General features: G+C 41.9%; 1 protein-coding gene across 1 annotated transcript; it reads right to left on the minus strand.

The window, feature by feature from the left end:
* Positions 1-2,212: 2,212 nt before the first annotated feature.
* On the minus strand, positions 2,213-17,921 carry slc30a2 (solute carrier family 30 member 2). Its single transcript, XM_064341223.1, has 8 exons — positions 17,419-17,921; positions 7,787-7,995; positions 6,372-6,518; positions 5,427-5,580; positions 4,790-5,009; positions 4,285-4,390; positions 3,820-3,954; positions 2,213-2,385 (listed from the first exon to the last, which is right to left on the minus strand). The coding sequence occupies exons 1-8, from the start codon at positions 17,496-17,498 to the stop codon at positions 2,240-2,242; spliced, it is 1,197 nt and encodes a 398-aa protein (XP_064197293.1). The 5' UTR covers positions 17,499-17,921; the 3' UTR covers positions 2,213-2,239.
* Positions 17,922-18,809: the final 888 nt, after the last annotated feature.

An 18,809-nucleotide genomic window follows, 5' to 3' on the forward strand; every position in this document is an offset into this window, starting at 1 on the left:
GAAAATGGTAGCCATTTTCCTCCAAAGAGAATAATATCAGAATTCTTCAAAGTCCTTCTACACTCGCTCTGTACGACAGACTGTATCAAAAATATACAGACAATAAATCATTGGTCTTATTTCCTAATGTAGTTTAACGGTTTCATTTTGATTGGTTATTCTTTTGTTCGCTTTTAACATGGCTTACAAATGGCAATAAAATATTTACATTTAAAATATAATTTCCTCATATCAAAAGTGACCAAAATATAGGATATTATAACGACTGATAGCAGATAAATCCTCATCTTTATTGTCAGATTGGCAGTCTGATTTGTTGAGATTTCAGCCCAAGGCAGTTCTTTACAATGGGCGAGGAAAAAAAAGAACCACACATGCATTAAGTGTTTCCTTGGAACGAAAGTATCCCTTTCCTTGTGAGGTTACCACGTTTTTTTATGGTGTGAGGTACGACATCAATTTTCTACAACAGGCATCAAAACACGACATGTACGGTGGATATTTGTGTGATGTTTGAAGCGGAAACGTTGGTCTTTTGTGACATCATGGTGTGTCGCTTGCAAGTTTGACTTGATGCTTTTTTTGTGTGTGATAAACATCACTGTACATTTTATTATTGAGAATCACGTTAACCATCATCACGTATGTTTTTGCGGGCATGTGTTTTGTGGGTCGTTCGGAACAGGCAGGGATCTGTCAGGTACGGTAGGTTAGAATCGGGCGTCTGAAACTCCGGCACCCTGGAATGTTGGAAGGTTGTTGCGGCAGTGCGGAGACACTGGAACCAGAGAAGGAAACGCGGCACGGGCGGGGGGAAATATTGAAACGTCCACCAGGTCCTAAAGCCTGAACTCTCACATCAGCTACAGGGCTACCCCCACACAGGGGTCCCTGTGCTCAGACCCGAGTGGGCCTATTGTACAGCAGTGAGATATGTAAGTAGTACTGTGTTATGTGTGTGACACCACACAGGTCAAATCAATTTTTATTAGGCCTGGAAGCTTTTTAATGCAATCATTAAGCATTTAAATTACATTATCTAAAATGTCATTTCTGCCAGTGTGGAATATAAAGAGGCCTACTGCAGAATTACTATACGATCTTTCATTACCTTAAGCCTCACATATATTTTCATAGGGCAAGCTAGGCTAGTGAACATTTTGCAATGGTATTTTGATATGTGTTTGTTTTGCAACCTGCGATTGGGAGTAAGCAAACCAAATTCTGTGGTAGCTAGTTTTATATTCCTTATCAGACTTTTGTAATGTATTTATAGGATACCTTCTCTTTGATGTCTGAACAAACACAATTTTTTTGTCTTGGCAATGACTTGGCATCATTAAGCCTGAGCTCGTGTTATAGCGCCACTGAATCACATTGCAAGTTTGGCATTTTGTCGCGTCTAATAAAATGGATTTAAATTGCATTTTCGGTTGCCACATCGATACCCATCTCTCCCGCTCTCGGAGCTGTGAGATGGGCAGTGATGCTGCTGTTTTAACGCTTTAGCGCTGTGCTGGAAATGCCGTACACTCACTGCACTGTGCTCTCATAGCTACCGTGGGATGCTAGAGGCTACACATTTCAGCTTGCGGTTCTGGCCCACCCGTCGTCGGCATTTAAAAGTCACACTGTTCGATTACGAATAAGGACAAAAAAGTCTTTTGCTTTTCTTGAAAATGTAATTTGTCCTTCTGCCATAGCTCATTGTTATTGTAATAGAAAAGACCATATCAACTTGTGTATAACTAGATATGGTGCTTTCTTACCAGACCAGTTTACAGTGCATAGCTGCAAGCTCAAAACTTGGATGAAAGCCACCACCGCTGTATTAGTACCCCTTGGGAATATGCACCTCTCACCATTCATAAGTTGGTGCATATTAAGTTATTACCCCACAAGGGGAGATTACAAAACCTCTTCAGACCTGCAACATACTCTACGTTGTCTAAATTAAATGCTATTCAGTTTTCTTTGGTGCAGTGGAGGGGTTTGGTTTAAGTTTGGTTTAGCGAGATCAGCGGAAAGGGCGAGACAGGCCAAAAGGACATCCCAGAGCCCCGGTCCGGGACGCCGATGCGTTTGCGTGCGAATTCCATCTCTGGTTTGGGACCCCCCCCCAGTGATGCTTTTAGAATGTGAATGCGTGTTCTGCACTGGTTACCTGCAGCAGACCCCCCCGCCCCCCCCCCCCCCCCCCCCCTTCCTCAGAGGAAAGGCGGCGGTTGCCATGGGGACCTCAGTCCGTAGGGTCCTGGCACTGGTCGCAGTGAGCCATGTCCTCGGAGTACCGCTCCACCTGGATGGTGGTGCAGTAGAAGCCGAACTTGGTCCGGAGGAGCTCCGTGGCCTCTCTGAGGACGCACTGGGGGTCGGCGTTCTCCTCTGCGGAAAATAAAACGACGCAAAAAAACAAAAATCAAAAAACGCCACTGTTTATAAACGAACTGTTTATTTTACACTGGTGCCCCTTTGATCGATTGAAGCAGACACCCTGCGGGTAGTCCGTGAAAACAGCGATTTCATTAGTTTTTTTTTTTTTTCTTCTTCCTTTTGTTTTATTTGTTTTCATAGAAAGAATTCACGTTCCTGTCCCTGCACAGTGCCCCAGGGGAGTACGACTGTCCTGAAGCCTAGTCTGCAGAGAGTCGCTAGCCAGACACTCTCAGTGCTCCATGTCAATCCAACTCAGCGTGTGTCCAATAGGGATTACATGTCCTCTGTCAGAGTAAAATATACACTCTCGGAGTAGATTTTACACTGACCATTGTACTGAGCGTTGGTCCGCCTGTGTGTCCCTTAAAAAAAGGAAATCTTTGGCTTATTAGCAATGTGGTCTGCTCCTTAGCAGCAGAAACATTTGTCTAATTTCCACCTGAGGCAAATAGACTGCAAAAACCAAAAAAAACAAGTCAATCTTAAGAAGTATTTTTGTTCAGTATTTGCACTTAAAATCTTGTTACTATTAGGTTTTTGCAAAGTTAGACAGAAAGATTACCAATAAGGTGACACACTTTGACTCATTTCAAGATTTGCCAATGGGGTAAGATAATTTCACTTGACAAGCAAAAAGTGAAACTTAAAACTTAAAACAAGCTAATGTTTTCTACTTCAGAGAAAAAACGAAGACTTTAGGTCTCATTAGAAGTCTAAAACACTCGTTAAGACAGACTTTATTGCAGTGTAATTAACAGGTCACAGTTGGAGGAGCAGGAGTCTTTACCGTGATTTACACTGACAGGAGGTGGCGCAGTTAATTATTGTAAATAGTTTTATCTATTAGTCACCAATAAGAACTCTTGCTGAATTAGAAATAACTTTCATCGATATTCAGAACAAACTTCTTCCATCAAAGGGTCGTGTGTTTTGGTTAGTAACGTGTCATCGCAAATTCTCATGGACTCATGAGGAGTATTTTTCAAGCTGCCTAAAAAGATGCCCTCACCCCGATATTATGTAGATTACTATTTGCAATGGAGATTACTAAACCTTCAGGCTTGTGACACACTCTATATTGTCTAAATGAGATGCTGTTTAATTTTCTTTGGTGTGGTGGAGGGCAGGAAAGATGAAATGATCGTCCCCAAGATCCGGACTGCCCCCCCCCTTTAGAGAACGCACAGCAGAGCACCCCCCCCCCCACCTTTCAGAGAAAGCACGGCAGACCTCACCCCCCCCCCCCCCCCTTCAAGAAAGCACAGTGGAATGCCCCCCCCCTCCCTTTCTGCTTTTCAGAGAAAGCACGCCACCCCCCCCCCTCCGCAGAGTAAGCACGGTGAAGCGCCGTGGACCCCGGTGCGCGGGAGGCGGCGGGCTCACCGATGGCGACGTGGACGGACAGCAGCGACTGGCCCAAGGTCAGGGCCCACAGGTGCAGGCTGTGCATGGCCTTCACCGCCTTCAGGGACAGCAGCACCTCCTTCACAGAGTTAAACTCCACCCCCTTGGGAGCCCCTGCGGACGGACCGGCGGGAACACCATGACCGGGGTCAGCAGTGAGCATGACACTACTGCTGCAGCTCTAACGGTGAATTTGAACCATGACCTCAACATGATCTGGACATGGATATGAATCAAAGACAAGAAAACTTGAAATGAAATTTAGCGCTCAAACGGGTTTGCCGCCCGAGGGAACCATATATATATCTCTTCCTTCTTAAAGTTTCTATAATTTTGTAGTTAGGGTAAGAGGAAAGTTTTTCAGTCACCCAAACCTATAGTGTATTTCTACCGTGCAACATGACCAAAGCTGTTCTAACAAAACAGTTCCGGGTCTATTTTTACCTTCCATGAGTATCCTGAAGACGTCCCTCAGGATGGTGATGGTGGTCCCCAGGACAAACACGGAGAACAGGAAGGTGCAAATGGGATCGGCTATTTTGTATTCAGGCTGTGAGGGAAGGCGCAGAAGGAACAGGAGGCAGCAATTACGTGATAAATGACATAAGGCGGCCTGCTCCAGCAAGTGTCATAATACATTAGCTATCTGTAATTAGAAAATGCTTAAGAACTGCATTACGCACATTAGCTAGAAAAATGAACCCTTCACTTTCAGATGCGGCTGTTATTTAGCTGCTAGTAACTGTCGTCTTGTTGTTCGTCTTGTGTTCGCGACACAAATCATAAAATGATGTATTGTTGCAATGCAAAGTACTGTTTTTAAGAATATTCACAAAGCAATGTGTTTTTTTTCTGACATTATAAAATATAAAGAGTGCCAGTAACAACTATTGTTTTGTTTCAGGCAAATGTTCAAATAAGCTTACAATTGAACAAAGACACGACTGACCCGGAAGTAGATAATGATGGCAGCCACCAGCACGCCCACGCTCTGTAATAGGTCCCCCATCACATGGATGAAGGCCGCCCTCACGCTGGTGTTGCTGTGACCTCCCAGGAGGCCGTGCGAGTGGCCGTGGCTGACCGGGCTGGCCCCGCCCTCGTCGATCTTTTGGTACCCTGAGCCGTGACTGTGGAAGGTGGTGGAGTGGTGCAGGATGTAGGCCATTCTGGAGAGCAAAATGGAACGGATGGAGACCGATGATCTTCACACCACTCGCAGTAAGACAAACCTCTTTAAAGCAATCTAAAGGTCACTAACAGCAGCTGTACAGTTATTCCATCCAATGAACAACAGAATGCAGGAGTCAGCTCTGATTGGCCAGTTTCTCAAGTTCAGTTGCTTTTAACAAACTGACATCGCAATAATTACCCTCACAGAAATTGAATATACCATAATATATTGTAAACATATGGACTTATATTTGAAACTGATATCATTCTAAGAATCCTCTCTGATTGAACAGCTTCATAAGGGCAGTTGCTTTAACAAACACAAATCAGAATCATAAAGAATACACTCTCACGTCATAACATAACATAAATCATCGTAAGTCAAGAAAGAGCCCCAACAGCGGGCCACTCACATGATATTGACCCCAACCGCACAGCCAGAGGTGATGAGCATCACGTGGCCCTCGATCTCGTAGTCATTCCGGACGATTCTCTCGATGGCGAGGTACACCAGCACTCCCGTCACGATCCAGATGGACAGCACCGACACCAGCGCTCCCAGGATCTCTGGGGAGCAAAAAGCCATTCGTCTTTTTTTTTAATTGTTTACCTGAAGTCAACTTGTAGTTAATCTTCTGCCAGCCCTCAACTCTGGAAGTTTGCCAATATGGACACAGTCAAAGTGTTTCCTGCAGGACTTCCTGTCATGACCTCAGCTTCCTTCCACACATATCCTACGGCCTGCCAATTCATTTATCTGCCCTGTAGGGGCCGTGAATCTCCAGTCATAATATCCAGAGACATATATTGTACTATTCTGAAACCTACGCTACAAGGGACATTAAAAATTAACTAAATTATATTTTGGAAAATATTTTCACTGCAACATGTTTTTGTCACCCAAGACTGCAATCGTGTTAGATAAAAAAATTTGATTATTACTGATTGCGGGGAAAAGAACTTTTAAACTGCATGGAGCATTCTGGTCGTGGGAGGCAGTGTAACATAACGGTTAGGGAACTGGGTCTGCAACTCTGAGGCTGAAGATTGAGCTCCCAGGTCAGTCGTAGCCTTGAGCGAGATGCTTCGCCTGAACTGCTTCAGTGAAATTGGATAAACAATTCTGCGTAAAAAAAATGATGTCATCAGGCTGTTGCTCTGGATAAGAGCGTCTGCTGAACTCAAGAGACAAAAAGCCGTTCCGGTAAATTAAAAAATTAGGAAAGAACTACTATGACCTTCCTGTCCAAAGCTGACACGCTCCACATGCTCAGCTCATTCGAGCTACAGCGCACACTGAGGAGTTATTCTGCGTGTTCTTCTGCAGAGGAAAGGTGCGCTGCACTGAAGCCCCTCACCCGATCGGTGCCATCCATAGTTCATGGTCTTGGTCGGGGGCCTGGAGGAGATCCACAGGGAGAAGAGGCTGACCATCATGCTGCCAAAGTCCGTCAGGAGGTGCGCCGCGTCTGTCATGATGGCTAAGCTATGGGCCAGGTAGCCTCCTGAAATAGTGAGAAGTGCACAGATAACTCTTAGCTTGAGACAGGGTCAGGGTGACATCAGGGATAACATCCAAACTTACATCTACAAAACACAATACAGTGGAGAAATCACAACAGCTCTATCATCACTTTTTCATAGCCATGAAACAGTCAAATCGGTGACCATAAGACTTTAAATTTCTCTACTATAACCTCCAAGACCTGAAATATTACAAAAGTTTGACAGAAGCGTTCAAGTTTTCTGGAGCAAGTCCAGTCGTGTGAGTATAAATGATGGTTTTAAAACTGGCCTGGAGCCTAGATTTCATGCTGAGCGTACTGGCATTTCAATTTTTGGCATTCACAAGTTATTGCGTACTGTGTTATTTTATTTACATTGAAGAGGCATTTGTCACAGCCTGCAGTTGATCTCTGCATTTACGGAAAAATAAATTAAACCATAGTCAGTGGAGAGATACGAGAATGAACAAGGAAAACTATATGCATCACGATATGAATTTATGCATCTGTCCAAAGGTTATCAGGATATTCTTCATGGACTTCCTTGAGTTACGTTTCTTTGCACATTAATGATGGCTGGTGAAATTCAGTGTGGAGTACAGCCGCCAAGGCCTAAAGTTGTTGTCATTTTGATGACATTGTGGTAATAGACTCTTATCATGCTGCTGCAATGCCGTGGCAACATGGAGAAAATGTGGAGTTCACGTGTTACCTGTGGTGGGTCATGACATTGTCCAAGGGTAACAAACTTCCAGTCCTGCAGGGCCACGGTGTCTGCAGGTATTTGTGGTTCCCTTTTGATCAGCAGCCAAACAAGGCCTTGAGAGCAAAGTGTGTGCACTCTTTAGCCAATGACTCAAATTTACAATACAATTAGAGTTCATTCAGAGTTCTTTTCGCCGTAATCAGCAATAAATATGGCGAACATTGTTGGGCGGCAGTGTAGTATAATGGGTAATGAACTGGTCCTGTAATCTGAAGGTCACAAGTTCGATTCCCAGGTGGGACAATGCCATTATACCCTTATGCAAGGTACTTAAACTGCATTGCTTTAGTATATATCCAACAGTAAAAGTGAATGCATGTTTGCTATGTAGAATGTTGTGTAAGTCGCTCTGAATATGAGTGTCTGCTAAATGCCTGTTATGTAATGTTATGTTGTGTTAAAGTAACCACTCGTGCTGAAACACACCAAAAACCAGCAGACACTGTGGCCCTCCAGGACTGAAATTCGACACCCCTGGGTTTAGACCATGGCTGTCCCTTACCTATGACCTCTCCGATCATGAAGATCAGGCAAACCGTGGAAGCGATGTACAGCTTCTTCCTAGCGATCAGCTTCTCACGGGTCTCCCCATAAACGGTCTTGTTGCCGTGGCAGTGCGTGCCGACGGGCTGCTTCAGTTCGATAGGGCCCGCCGCGTCCCCATTCTCGAACGGGAAGTTGGGGTACCCCTCCTTGGACCCCGAGAATGGGCTGGAAGACATTGGAGCACGTTCACCTTCTACTGTGTTCCGAGCAGAAATTCACAAAGGCAAATCTCCTTTTGGGTTTCTTTTCAAAAAGGCCTATTCTTGCTGCTCGTATAATGAATGTTGTAAAGAACCGTTCGTACCAATGAAAGGCCTACTGTTGAAAACAGAGCCACACAATGCTTTCTTAGTGTTCACAGACTCACACAAAATGTCTCCATCTGTGGAGGTATTGGTTGGGGACAATGTAAAACAGAGTGGATTTAGAAATGATTCACCGAAAGAGTCGATTAACATGTCTGTTAGCAGAATTATATATAGGGTGTTCATTTGGGATACTGATCACCCATCGACCACCCCTAATGTAGAGGAGTTTCTTAGGAAACTGATTTTCCGTACATTTTTCAGGAACAGATGTGATAATAGAAAAGCAAATCTAAGTTCCTCCATCCAATGAGAAAAACGAATTACACCCTTGAAGCTCATGATAACAACAGGCACTCTACACTTGAAAAAGGCATGTTTTAATATGATGCAATACCCGAAGCAGAAAGATTATGCTGGAGTCAGCAGTGCTGTTTCAGTGTGTAATTTGCTTTCTTTAATTTAAAAAAATAATTTTAAAAAAATGAAAGTGGATATAGAGATATCTATAAACACTCACAAATGTTTTATTTCAGGTGTTTTTATAAGCTCATATGGAATTGGAGCATTTGTAAATTATAATGCTCTGATAGGAAATTTATATTATTTATATTTTCTTTTAGAACACACACACGAGCGCGAGCGATCTGTTACCAAAGGTCATGTGATTACAAGGAATAAATCTTCTACCCCACAGCACAAAAATAATCCAGAGATACGGGACTTCTTTGCAGCTCTTGCCACGCACAAACCACGCAAGCGCCGGGTTAAAATTCAATCAGTTTACCGGACAGAGATCCGCTGACTTAGCTCGTTTTCCCCCCTCTCACTCAGACGAGACTCGGCATGATGAGTCTAATGAGCTGGAAAAGCGCAATCTCGACACACAGGAGATAACCCAGCTCCCGTCTCCGACTCCATCACTCCCGTACCGAGGGACACTTCAGCGCTGAATGGAGTCAGTCGCGTGGAAAAGAGCGTCTGTTTAATCACACCGCGGGGACAGCATCGTGATAGCCTTCGCGACGCACGGGGATATTAAAATCTCTGCATTGCACGCCGCGCGCACAAGATAGCCTTACTTCGTTAACCTCGAGTCCAGCTCTCATTAATTCTCCCAAATTGAGAACCTGTGTTCCCAAGAATTGGTGAAATTGTCCCCAGAAATTATGAGTCGGTTCTCAGATCTTTGGTTATTATTATGCAAATCCTTCACCCTGAAGAATTAAAACTCTCAACAATTAACAAATAAAAATCAATAGAATTTGTAGTTAAACTGTTCCATTATAACCATACTAAAAAAATAAGAACTAAACATTTTTCACATGCTGTGAAAAACCTAATAAGAATACTGTACTCTGTGAGTCTGTTCTCATTCTTATCGTTTTCAGAAGAGCAATTTCTGTGCATAAAATATAATCTATGATTTATAGATTGAATCTATAATCATTTTTGCAGTATGCCTACACATTCATACATCACACACATACAGTCTGTTACACAGCTGAATTTTCATTGCACAGCTGTGGTTGAAGTTCGCTAAAGGGCATTAAAAGCTGCCCTTCCTTCCAATTCTGGGCCATGTCCCTTCAACTGGAAGTCAGTTCCTTAGACAGTCGCTAGACACTGCCGTCCCCATCTCCCCAGAGAGAGCCGAGCTTTACTCCACATCAACTTCTCATTATTCAGGCCAATCAATTATTTGCTAAATTGAACAAATTAAGCATTGTTTCAAATGGGCGGGTAGGAAACTAGAGCTGTAACAAAGCGCCTAACTCTAACAGGGAAATTGTCGCTCCCTGTTGTGAAGAACAGAACGACCGTTGAACAAACCGGAATTACAAAATGTAATAACGTTCGGCGGAACTGGCGTTGTGTGTGTTATATACAGATTAGCTTTCCAGATTTCGGCTGTAAAGATAACAAATGCTGATGCACTCTATTGCCAGGGACCTGAGGCTACGTCTAGTATCAGCAGTGCGTGAAATCATCACTCCAAGTGATCTCATACACCGGCTTTATAATCTTCTCACGCGCAATTACATTTAGATTTAGTAATTTGCCGTGAGGAATGAAAATTGTATCTCGGGTGACTTAATTGCATTGATTATTATTTTTCAATACATTTACGGATTATAAAACAAATATGAGCAAAGGGAAGTGGCTTATACATCGACTCTGACCAATGTCAGCTCAATGGTATGCATTTATTCTTAAAGAAAAAAGAAGAGCAAAATTCCCTTTTGTGATTTTCAATCGCTTGGATTGTACACGTGTAGCTATGTTGCCTATTTTAATTGAGCTAAAATGTTAAAAAAGGACGACATCGGCAAATTCTGTTTTAATTTTTCTTTGGAGCAGACATCAACTAGTTGAAGGAGCGCTCATAAGGTACCAATATAGTAAATATATTAATTATATAATGTTTGAGTGCCAGCAGGGCCAAACAGGGACCATTTGAGGGGCAGGTGCTCAAAATGAGAAAAGGGCACACCAGCCTGACCTAGAAGAACTGTTTTACTACACCCAGCCACTACACAGAAAGAACATATTTTACTAAAATGAATGAATAAAAATGAATGACAGCAGCGATAATGATTCAATTTTTTTTTGTCAATTCAAAGGGGCACATTGGGTACTTGGGGGCAAAAGGGACAGGTGCTTGGGCACCTGGAAGCCAAAAATCTCCCCCCCTCTCCTCGCAGTCCCCCGGTGCAGTCAGCTGAGATAAGAGCAGACTGAACCACGCCTGGCCTCTCTCTCGGGCCTAACACACTCCCTGTGCTATATGGACCCAGGCGAGATCACATCATAAATCTGACCAAATCTGCCTGAGCAGCAATGTGTGCTCTCTTAGCTGTCTGCTGTTGACCCCAATAGAGAGGGACGGTACGTTCCGATTTAGAATTTGCAATTTAGTCAGTCAGGTGGCAGCCGCTCTTGGCCAAAGGGACTTTCGAGAGTGCTTTTTACTACATGGCAAGCAAAAATCCCCAAAAGAGCTAAAGACACTATAGGCTGTCACATATCAGTGCAACCCTATAGGAAAAGGTGTATGCCTAAAGGCCAAGAAGGGAGAGAAGGGTCAAACTACACATTGAGGTATAGTATGAAAAAGTACTAATATTTGTGGAAAACAGCCAGGGAGTCTGCCTTGCTGAATGACAGGAGATCATGCCATCTGGGGAAGAGAGCGGAGAAGAGGGTCATGGGAAGTGGCAGAACAGAGGGGTCTGATTGGACCGTGTGGTGCGATCATTATCTGAAGATAGAACAGGACAGATAAGCATGGAATGTGCTAACTGGCACGTTATGGTAACAGTGCTCGTGTGTCACTGTCGCAGCCTTTTAGGCTCTGAGTACCATTCTCTATGGGCGGAATGGTCGGTAAGGTAGACTAGGTAAATCTACCAATCGGTGCTGCGTTTCTCCGAGCCCCGGCTAGACGGGGAGGTTTTTTTAAGCCGGAGGAATGGACGCAGGAGGTGGGGGGGGGGGGGAGGGGGAGGGGGAGATTGACTGTGGCTGATGGCCCCTTCACATCAGCGCTGAGATAAGAGGACGCTGGGAAACGAAAGCTTGACGCAGTTTGACTCGAGAGTGAAAAAAAGCTCCCGGGGATCTTGACAGGGATCTGAGTTGCAATGCCAGCATCGGTGCCTTACGGCCTCATTGGGAAGGACGTTTCCAAGCGGGACCGTCAGGGCGGCCAGTGGCTATTATCGTTGGCTAGACTGACGAGCCCTTTTCGTTTCGAGTGTGATTAATCAGTGGCGTTTACTGCGGCTGGGTCTCCCTCTCAGCGCAGCTGCGCTGGACAGAGGTGGAAAATCCAGGTTCACAAATCCCCCTCAGTATTTTGTTCCAATCACCTGGATTTGCTAATTAGCACATTTTTTTCCAGCCAGGAGGTAGAATCAATTAGTGAAATCAGCTGGCTGAGTTCATGGGTGGAATAAGCACATGGCATGACTTTAACTTTCTGACCCCTGGACTTTCCGCCTCCGCTTCGGGGTCGAGACACCCCACTGTTCACGGAGCAGAGGTGGACAGCTGCCCTGGGGCTTTTCGCTAATAACTCTAATGTGTGTTGAGGATGATGACTTCCTGTGTGAGGTCTCTTGGAGACGTTGTGTACACAAGCTTTTAGGACGATGCCCACGGCGGTCGCCTGCTCCTCCAGTGTCAGCAGTCAGCACCGTACTGGTTCCCCAGGAGCACGAGAGGGCTGCTGGCTAATCGCTGGCTCGGGCTGCTTTGCGCTTCAGGGTGCAGAGGGTTTTAGGGGAGAATGGCGCGCCTCGGTGCAGCGCTTTGTGCACTTTTTTCAGATCTGCGCTCGAACGGTCGCAGGAAAGGTCCTCGTCCGCCCGGCGTTGCGCCAGTCAGCTGATTTACTGTCCCCCCCCCCCCCGGGTCTCTCTGTCTGCCAAGCAGTCCCTCTGGTCTGTTGCTCTCGGCGCGCGTCGCGGCGTGGAAGCGAACGCCAGCGACCTTCCTCGCCCTGTCTGGGCAGGAAAATGAGCCCTAGCCACCGTTGTCGTGGGGACCAGAGAGGGTAGAACAGCCTCAGTCATGTTACGTTGCAACATCTCACAAACGGTGACGACAGAATTAGTCAGAGACAGTAGTCTAGGCCCACTGCAGCAGCAGGAGCTTCCTCACTGCATCATTTTCACTGGGGATGTCTGGCTCACCACTGAAATGCCTGAAGTCGATGAATTAATTCACCTTCCCAGTCTGGAAGTCCTCGGGGCATGTTATTATCGGAATGTTACGTTGGGTACAATGCACCTTTGTGACAAATCCGGTGTCTGCCTTGTTACTTCACTTTTGTCAAATAGATAATTCACTTCTTTCCAATTTCCTAATTCCAAATTAAATTATGTGCACAAGCATCTCTCTTGTTACAAACGCTGAAATACATTTAAGGGCATTTTACAAACCCCGTTTCCTGACATAGGGTCACCTAAGAGAGGCAGATGTTCAAGATTTTCAGTGCATATGTAGATAGATAAGCTTTGGTTTGTATTTGGTTTGTATCCTATCATATATTTAAAATTTTGGATTTTAAACTGCCATGACTCAGCCTGTTTTGGAAATTTCAGCATGGGCCTGATAGATGGTTGTAAAACCTTTCCTCTCTCCTGAATGTACTCTCCATTCTTTCTGTAGACAGTTCCCCTAATAGGCTTTAATTAATCACATCATCTGTGCAGTTTTTGTATGACATCTTTGTCAATTAGGCCTAATATGAGGGAGCATAATGGCTAATAGCCTGGAAAAAAGGGACTACATTGTGCACAGTTATTTCCAGAAAGATTTCTGTTCTACTTGTCAGTAGAAAGCACAATCATTTTTGCTTTTGATTGCAGTTTTCCAGGGGTTTAAAATTCTTACAAATGTTCCAATAAACTTTTAAATACTCCTACATAAATGCAGAAGACCGTTATGTAATTCCATTTAAGTCAAGTAACAATGTAAACTTGCACAGCAGTCACACAACCCTTAGCATGCAATGCAAGTGTTTAGCTATATTAGCTATAATGTAATTATTTAAGTCTACTGCCAATGAAAAAGTGGGACCCACTCCTTCGTTTAGGCTACTTTGTTTCTTTCAGGCAAATAATGTGGTAGTGCAGAAATGACTAATGAGGGTGGCCATTTTACTCATGTTACAAAATCCAACATTTTTACATCATACAGTATGAATGTGACATCATAATTAGATAATAATGTTATGAAGAATATTACCTGTTGATGCTGGCTTAATGAGCCATCAAACAAATTACAACAGCATAACTAATAATTATGCAAAATATAATTAAGGATGATGGCACGTGAATTATTATACTATTGAGACTGGAGAGTATCAGAGTCACACTTATTATGACTTAAGCACTTCTGCCGTAAAAATAATGCACAGGTCTGTCTATCTATCTTTCTGTCCACATCAATAGACGGCGGTTGCACGGTTTCACCACTAGGGGGTTGACGTTTCAGTAGAGCAGTGAAGGTCAGCAATCTCTGTTAAATGCGTAAAGACATGCACCTGTTCATTGTAATGGGTTGCACGGTGATTATTCAAAGTGCAGCAGAGGCAGATGACTGGGCAACATACTATCAAAGTTCTATCCGTGTTAATACATTTGATTTTATAAATGTCATTGCCCACAGTAGTCAAATAAAAGTAGGCTAATTCTGAATTATAATGAAAACATACATGTGGACAGATATAGAAAAATTAAATAAATTAAATTAAAATTAAATTAAATTAGACTGTGTTTTATCAATAAAAATCATTATTTATGTGTATTATAAATTAATGTACTGCCATGTCAAATACCCGTTTCGTTCCAACGAAACAAATTAATTTTTCAAATATTCTCTAAAAAATCTGTAGCTACTGCAGATACCGACTCCAAGTAATCATCTCCTTAACCTCCATTCAGAGTGAGAAAACAGTGTAGTTCTCCAAGGAAAGTGTTTTATCTTGAACGATTTAGTCATAATATTTCTGCAGTATACATTTTCTTTAGAAATTATGCGATTATGGCAAATAGGCTACTGAAGAGTGGAGAGTGGAAACATTTGCAGATTGCAATGAACACCGAATAAACAATATACCAGACACCGAAGTAGATGTCGTGATTGGGGTAGTGATGCAGAATAAACATTCAGCTGTTTGTATGTGCGTGAAATATACATCGATTAGCTGTTACTCGTGTCAGAGAACATGATTGCTCCTGCCACATTATTTCCCGTCTGTTCTTATTTCGCTGTCCATGGTTCTGAAATAATTGAAGTCTCCTTTTTGTATAACTGCTGAATCTAGTCTGAAGTGTGTACAGTTCTATAACAATTGTACTATTTTACAGCTTGAAATATTTAAATGTATTACATTTCATGGATAATCTCCGACTGAAAAGATCTGAGGCACGAAGGTGAGAAAATAGAGATTTCTTCTGAAATATTCTTTCAAATATTTTCCGGGTTCATATAAATATGATTTTGTTGTTTGACGCTATAATTTTGTTTTATGGATACGCAACACAGCAAATAAATGAAATATCGAAAACAGACCTTACATAATTATTTGTGTGGAGTTCTGTCATAAACAAAAGGCCTATATTTTATTTGGACATTTTCTTTGTGCGTTTATCAAACATTTAACATTTGTTTTACTAAACCAGACAGGTTACTTACTTACGTAGCCTAGCCTACGTGCGTACTTACTTAATTACTTATTTTCTGTATTTATTTATTTTGACTTCCAGGTGAATGTGTACTTATTTGGCTAATCAGTGTAATTGTACGTTCATCTTTAAATAAAAATATCCAGAAAAATGTAGCCTATTCTAATGTGCCTTCTTCAGTTTACTCTTTTTTATTTACTAATACAAAAATTAGGAATTGACTTTTGTAGACCTGAAAAACGGAATTGCGTTAATTATTAGGCTACTCAAAAATGACAATCAAAGTGCTCTGGAAGCAAGCACGGTTTTTTAAATACAGCAGACTAAATGATAAAATATCAATACTAAGTTGCGTTTTCCTTATTTGTCCAATGTAAAAAATATTTAGTATTACATGCAAGCTTCGTATTGCGGCTTTGTGCTGATGTTATAACATGCGTCTCGCATAGTTCTAGTGGCAGTAACACAATAATATATTGCACAATTTTCCATTAACCTCGTTGGAGAACATAGCAGTGTATTAAAGAGACTCACCTAAACTAAGTCCGAAATTGATTTACCATTTTGCGGTGAGGCTGACTGTTATCTAAATCTGGTGTCGTGTGACTTCATACGAAATTACTTCAGATTTTATCAATGCTGCTGGTGACGAAGATAGGCTACTAATAAAAAAAACACAGACATCACGTCGTCAGATGTGGTCGTAATAAATGATCAGTGGACATATACAAATGAAGTAGGCTATAACCACCATGATCCACACAGACAATTTTCCGGAAATCTTTGGCGGAAAAGTAGAACTGAATAGGTCACTTTTGATATTTTAGTCTTTGCCTGATAAGATTCCCGTAATGAGAAATGATGGCTTTATTTAAACGCATTAGTGTTCAACGAAGCTCCCCGCGGCCATTCGTCAGGCACTGTCTTACATGAAGTGAGGCATGGAAATGAATTTGTTCATTCACATAAAACATTTCACAGACTGCCCGGTTAATGGGGGCACGTGGACAGCAGACGACGGTCTTCTAAGAAAAGGGGGACAGTGACTGCGTAAATATTGTGCATTGAAAAACACTGGGGAAAAACGGAGATAGTTTGGTGCCAGATGGGCACATAAGGCTGAAGCGGCATTACCTATTTTGTGGCGATACACGTCGTCCTCAGGGAACTGACTATTCAATGTTTCAAAAAAATGGCTGATTCCATTTACTGCCGATGGCTTTTAATGACTGTATCGCAAACGCGGGATTTTTAATTTCATTTTGAAATAATGGGTGGGCTGCACGGATAAGTAAACTGATGCAGTGATGCCCCAAAATATTAACGCCATCCTCATGATCACCATCATCAGCAGCAGCAGCAGCAGCAGCAGCACACAGCATCATCATCATCATCATCACCACCACCACCATCATCAACATAAATCTAAATAATCTTAGCAATAGCCTACTTTGGTTATTCTCATAAGTGGGAGGTTATGATTTAGATGCAATATTAAATAAAGTAATAGGTAACTGACATGTTCCATATACTCATGTCAGATCTTATATTTTTACTTTTTGATTGTTAAAATGTCCATCGATCAACACAGAAAATCGCTTTCTATACTGTAACAAGCCGTACAGCTATGCCGAGCCCAATCTCTGCAAGATTAAAATATATTTGAAATAATTTATTTTGAAATCAAACAAAATAAACAATAAAAAATGGAAATGCTATTATTATTATTATTATTGTTATTATTATTATTATTATTATTATTAGAGTAGTAGTAGTAGTATTAGTATTATTATTATTATTATCAGAACCAGCTGCACGACTGGAAACGTTTGTTCAGTTTCTTCAAATAGTTGCCACAATTGTTTTCGAAAGCCGTTATTTTAAGTAATGTAAAATATTTTCTATGGAGTACGATTCAGAAGTTGCCTAGTCAAAACAACTGCATAGCCTATCCAACGTTCCTGTCTGCACATTTATCGGGACTATGATCTGGACTGCGGGAACTCAGAAAAACTAAATACGAGGCAACAGTTGAATTCATTATTCGAACAGTAGCCTACAACTTAAGCGCATGAAGAAAAGCTTACCTTTTTAGTTTGAGTGAATACATCTTCGCGTTCTTTTCGTTAATAAGGTGAGATTTCTCAGAATTCACCGTGGTATCCATTACTATAATATTTTACCTGTGTGTACTTGGTATTACCCTATATCGTAAGAATTCTGATTAGTTTCGATGGCAAACACAATTATTTAATTCAAAAGATACAATGAATAATTCGCCCAGGCCATTCCCAGCGTGTAAAGTGAAGAAAATCCGTCATCGCATCTTGTTTTAACCAGGTGAAACGAATAAACGCGAAATTTTCTTTATTCCTCAGCTGTATTTTGGAGAGCTTCTGAACTTGACTCTAAGACAGCAGGTTTTTGCTGCATCTAGAAAAACCACAGCGGTCAAAAAAGGAAGTGATGTTAAAGGCTGCAACAATCCCAGTCATTTGAATGAGCCGATAAAAACGAAAACGGTGCACGCGTTGTATGCTCCAGAATAACGTTCAATTGTACCGAGTGAATAGCAGGACAGAAGGCAACCTATGCGGTAATTTTGTGGTAGCCTTAGTAGGGAGTGGTTGAGTGTAATTCCTCCCCTTTAACTCCTCCTTCACGCGTCTGTCAGGAAGACGAAACAGCAGGGTCTTCTAAGTTTGGTAGTTAAAAAAAATGAAGAAATTATATTGCATCGTATATAACTAAAATTGCTATCTCGGTCAATAACTGAATTAGAATTTGTTTGAAACTTTCCAAAATGCCTGTGTCTGTGGGGATGTAAATTGGAGGCAGTAAATACCCGGGAAAACAACTGCAGAGATTCCCTTGGGATACCTCACGTATAACCTAGACTACATCTGCGGCTATTATAAGCGTATAGTCTCCAATACAGAGAGTTTTCTGGTTTTACCAGAATCACCATATGATGACAATATCACACACACACACACACACACACACAAACCTTAAAAAATCATCCTACATGATCACAAATTCTGGAATCATGTAAATGTTAAAGAGAGATTATTTGAGAGATATATGTATGTTCTTATCATCTTACTGCAAGCACATATAAATCTGAAGCAATTATCAAAATTATCAGTTTTTAATGGTTTTGAGTAAGCATGATTTCGGATTTTTCAATTTCACAGTAAAAGAGTTCAGAGTTAATTTTACCCTAACACAGTACATATGAGTCCAAAAGGGATCTGTACTCTTTAGAGTTGATTTAACTGAACATTTGTCTGTGTCCCATCACTGTACCATCCTTAGTAAATTGATTGAGGGTGGAGGCTACATTATTAGATCTGTATAAAAATATGTACTGTGATTGTGTCTCTGTGTAATTCGGCATCTGTTACAACTTTAACATTAACCTGTACAAAGTAGACTGTTATACAGTATCTTTAAATATTACATATTTAATATGTAG

Source organism: Anguilla rostrata, chromosome 6 (genome assembly GCF_018555375.3).
Source record: "Anguilla rostrata isolate EN2019 chromosome 6, ASM1855537v3, whole genome shotgun sequence".
Taxonomy (NCBI): domain Eukaryota; kingdom Metazoa; phylum Chordata; class Actinopteri; order Anguilliformes; family Anguillidae; genus Anguilla; species Anguilla rostrata.

What these genes read in the sequence shown, in the direction of transcription:
- slc30a2 (XM_064341223.1), bottom strand. Translation starts at nt 17,498, where the DNA reads ATGGATACCACGGTGAATTCTGAGAAATCTCACCTTATTAACGAAAAG. An exon ending in TATTCACTCAAACTAAAAAG is followed by an intron (nt 7,996 to 17,418) that starts GTAAGCTTTTCT and finishes AATGTCTTCCAG; the next exon opens with CCCATTCTCGGGGTCCAAGG. An exon ending in CATGATCGGAGAGGTCATAG is followed by an intron (nt 6,519 to 7,786) that starts GTAAGGGACAGC and finishes TCACTATTTCAG; the next exon opens with GAGGCTACCTGGCCCATAGC.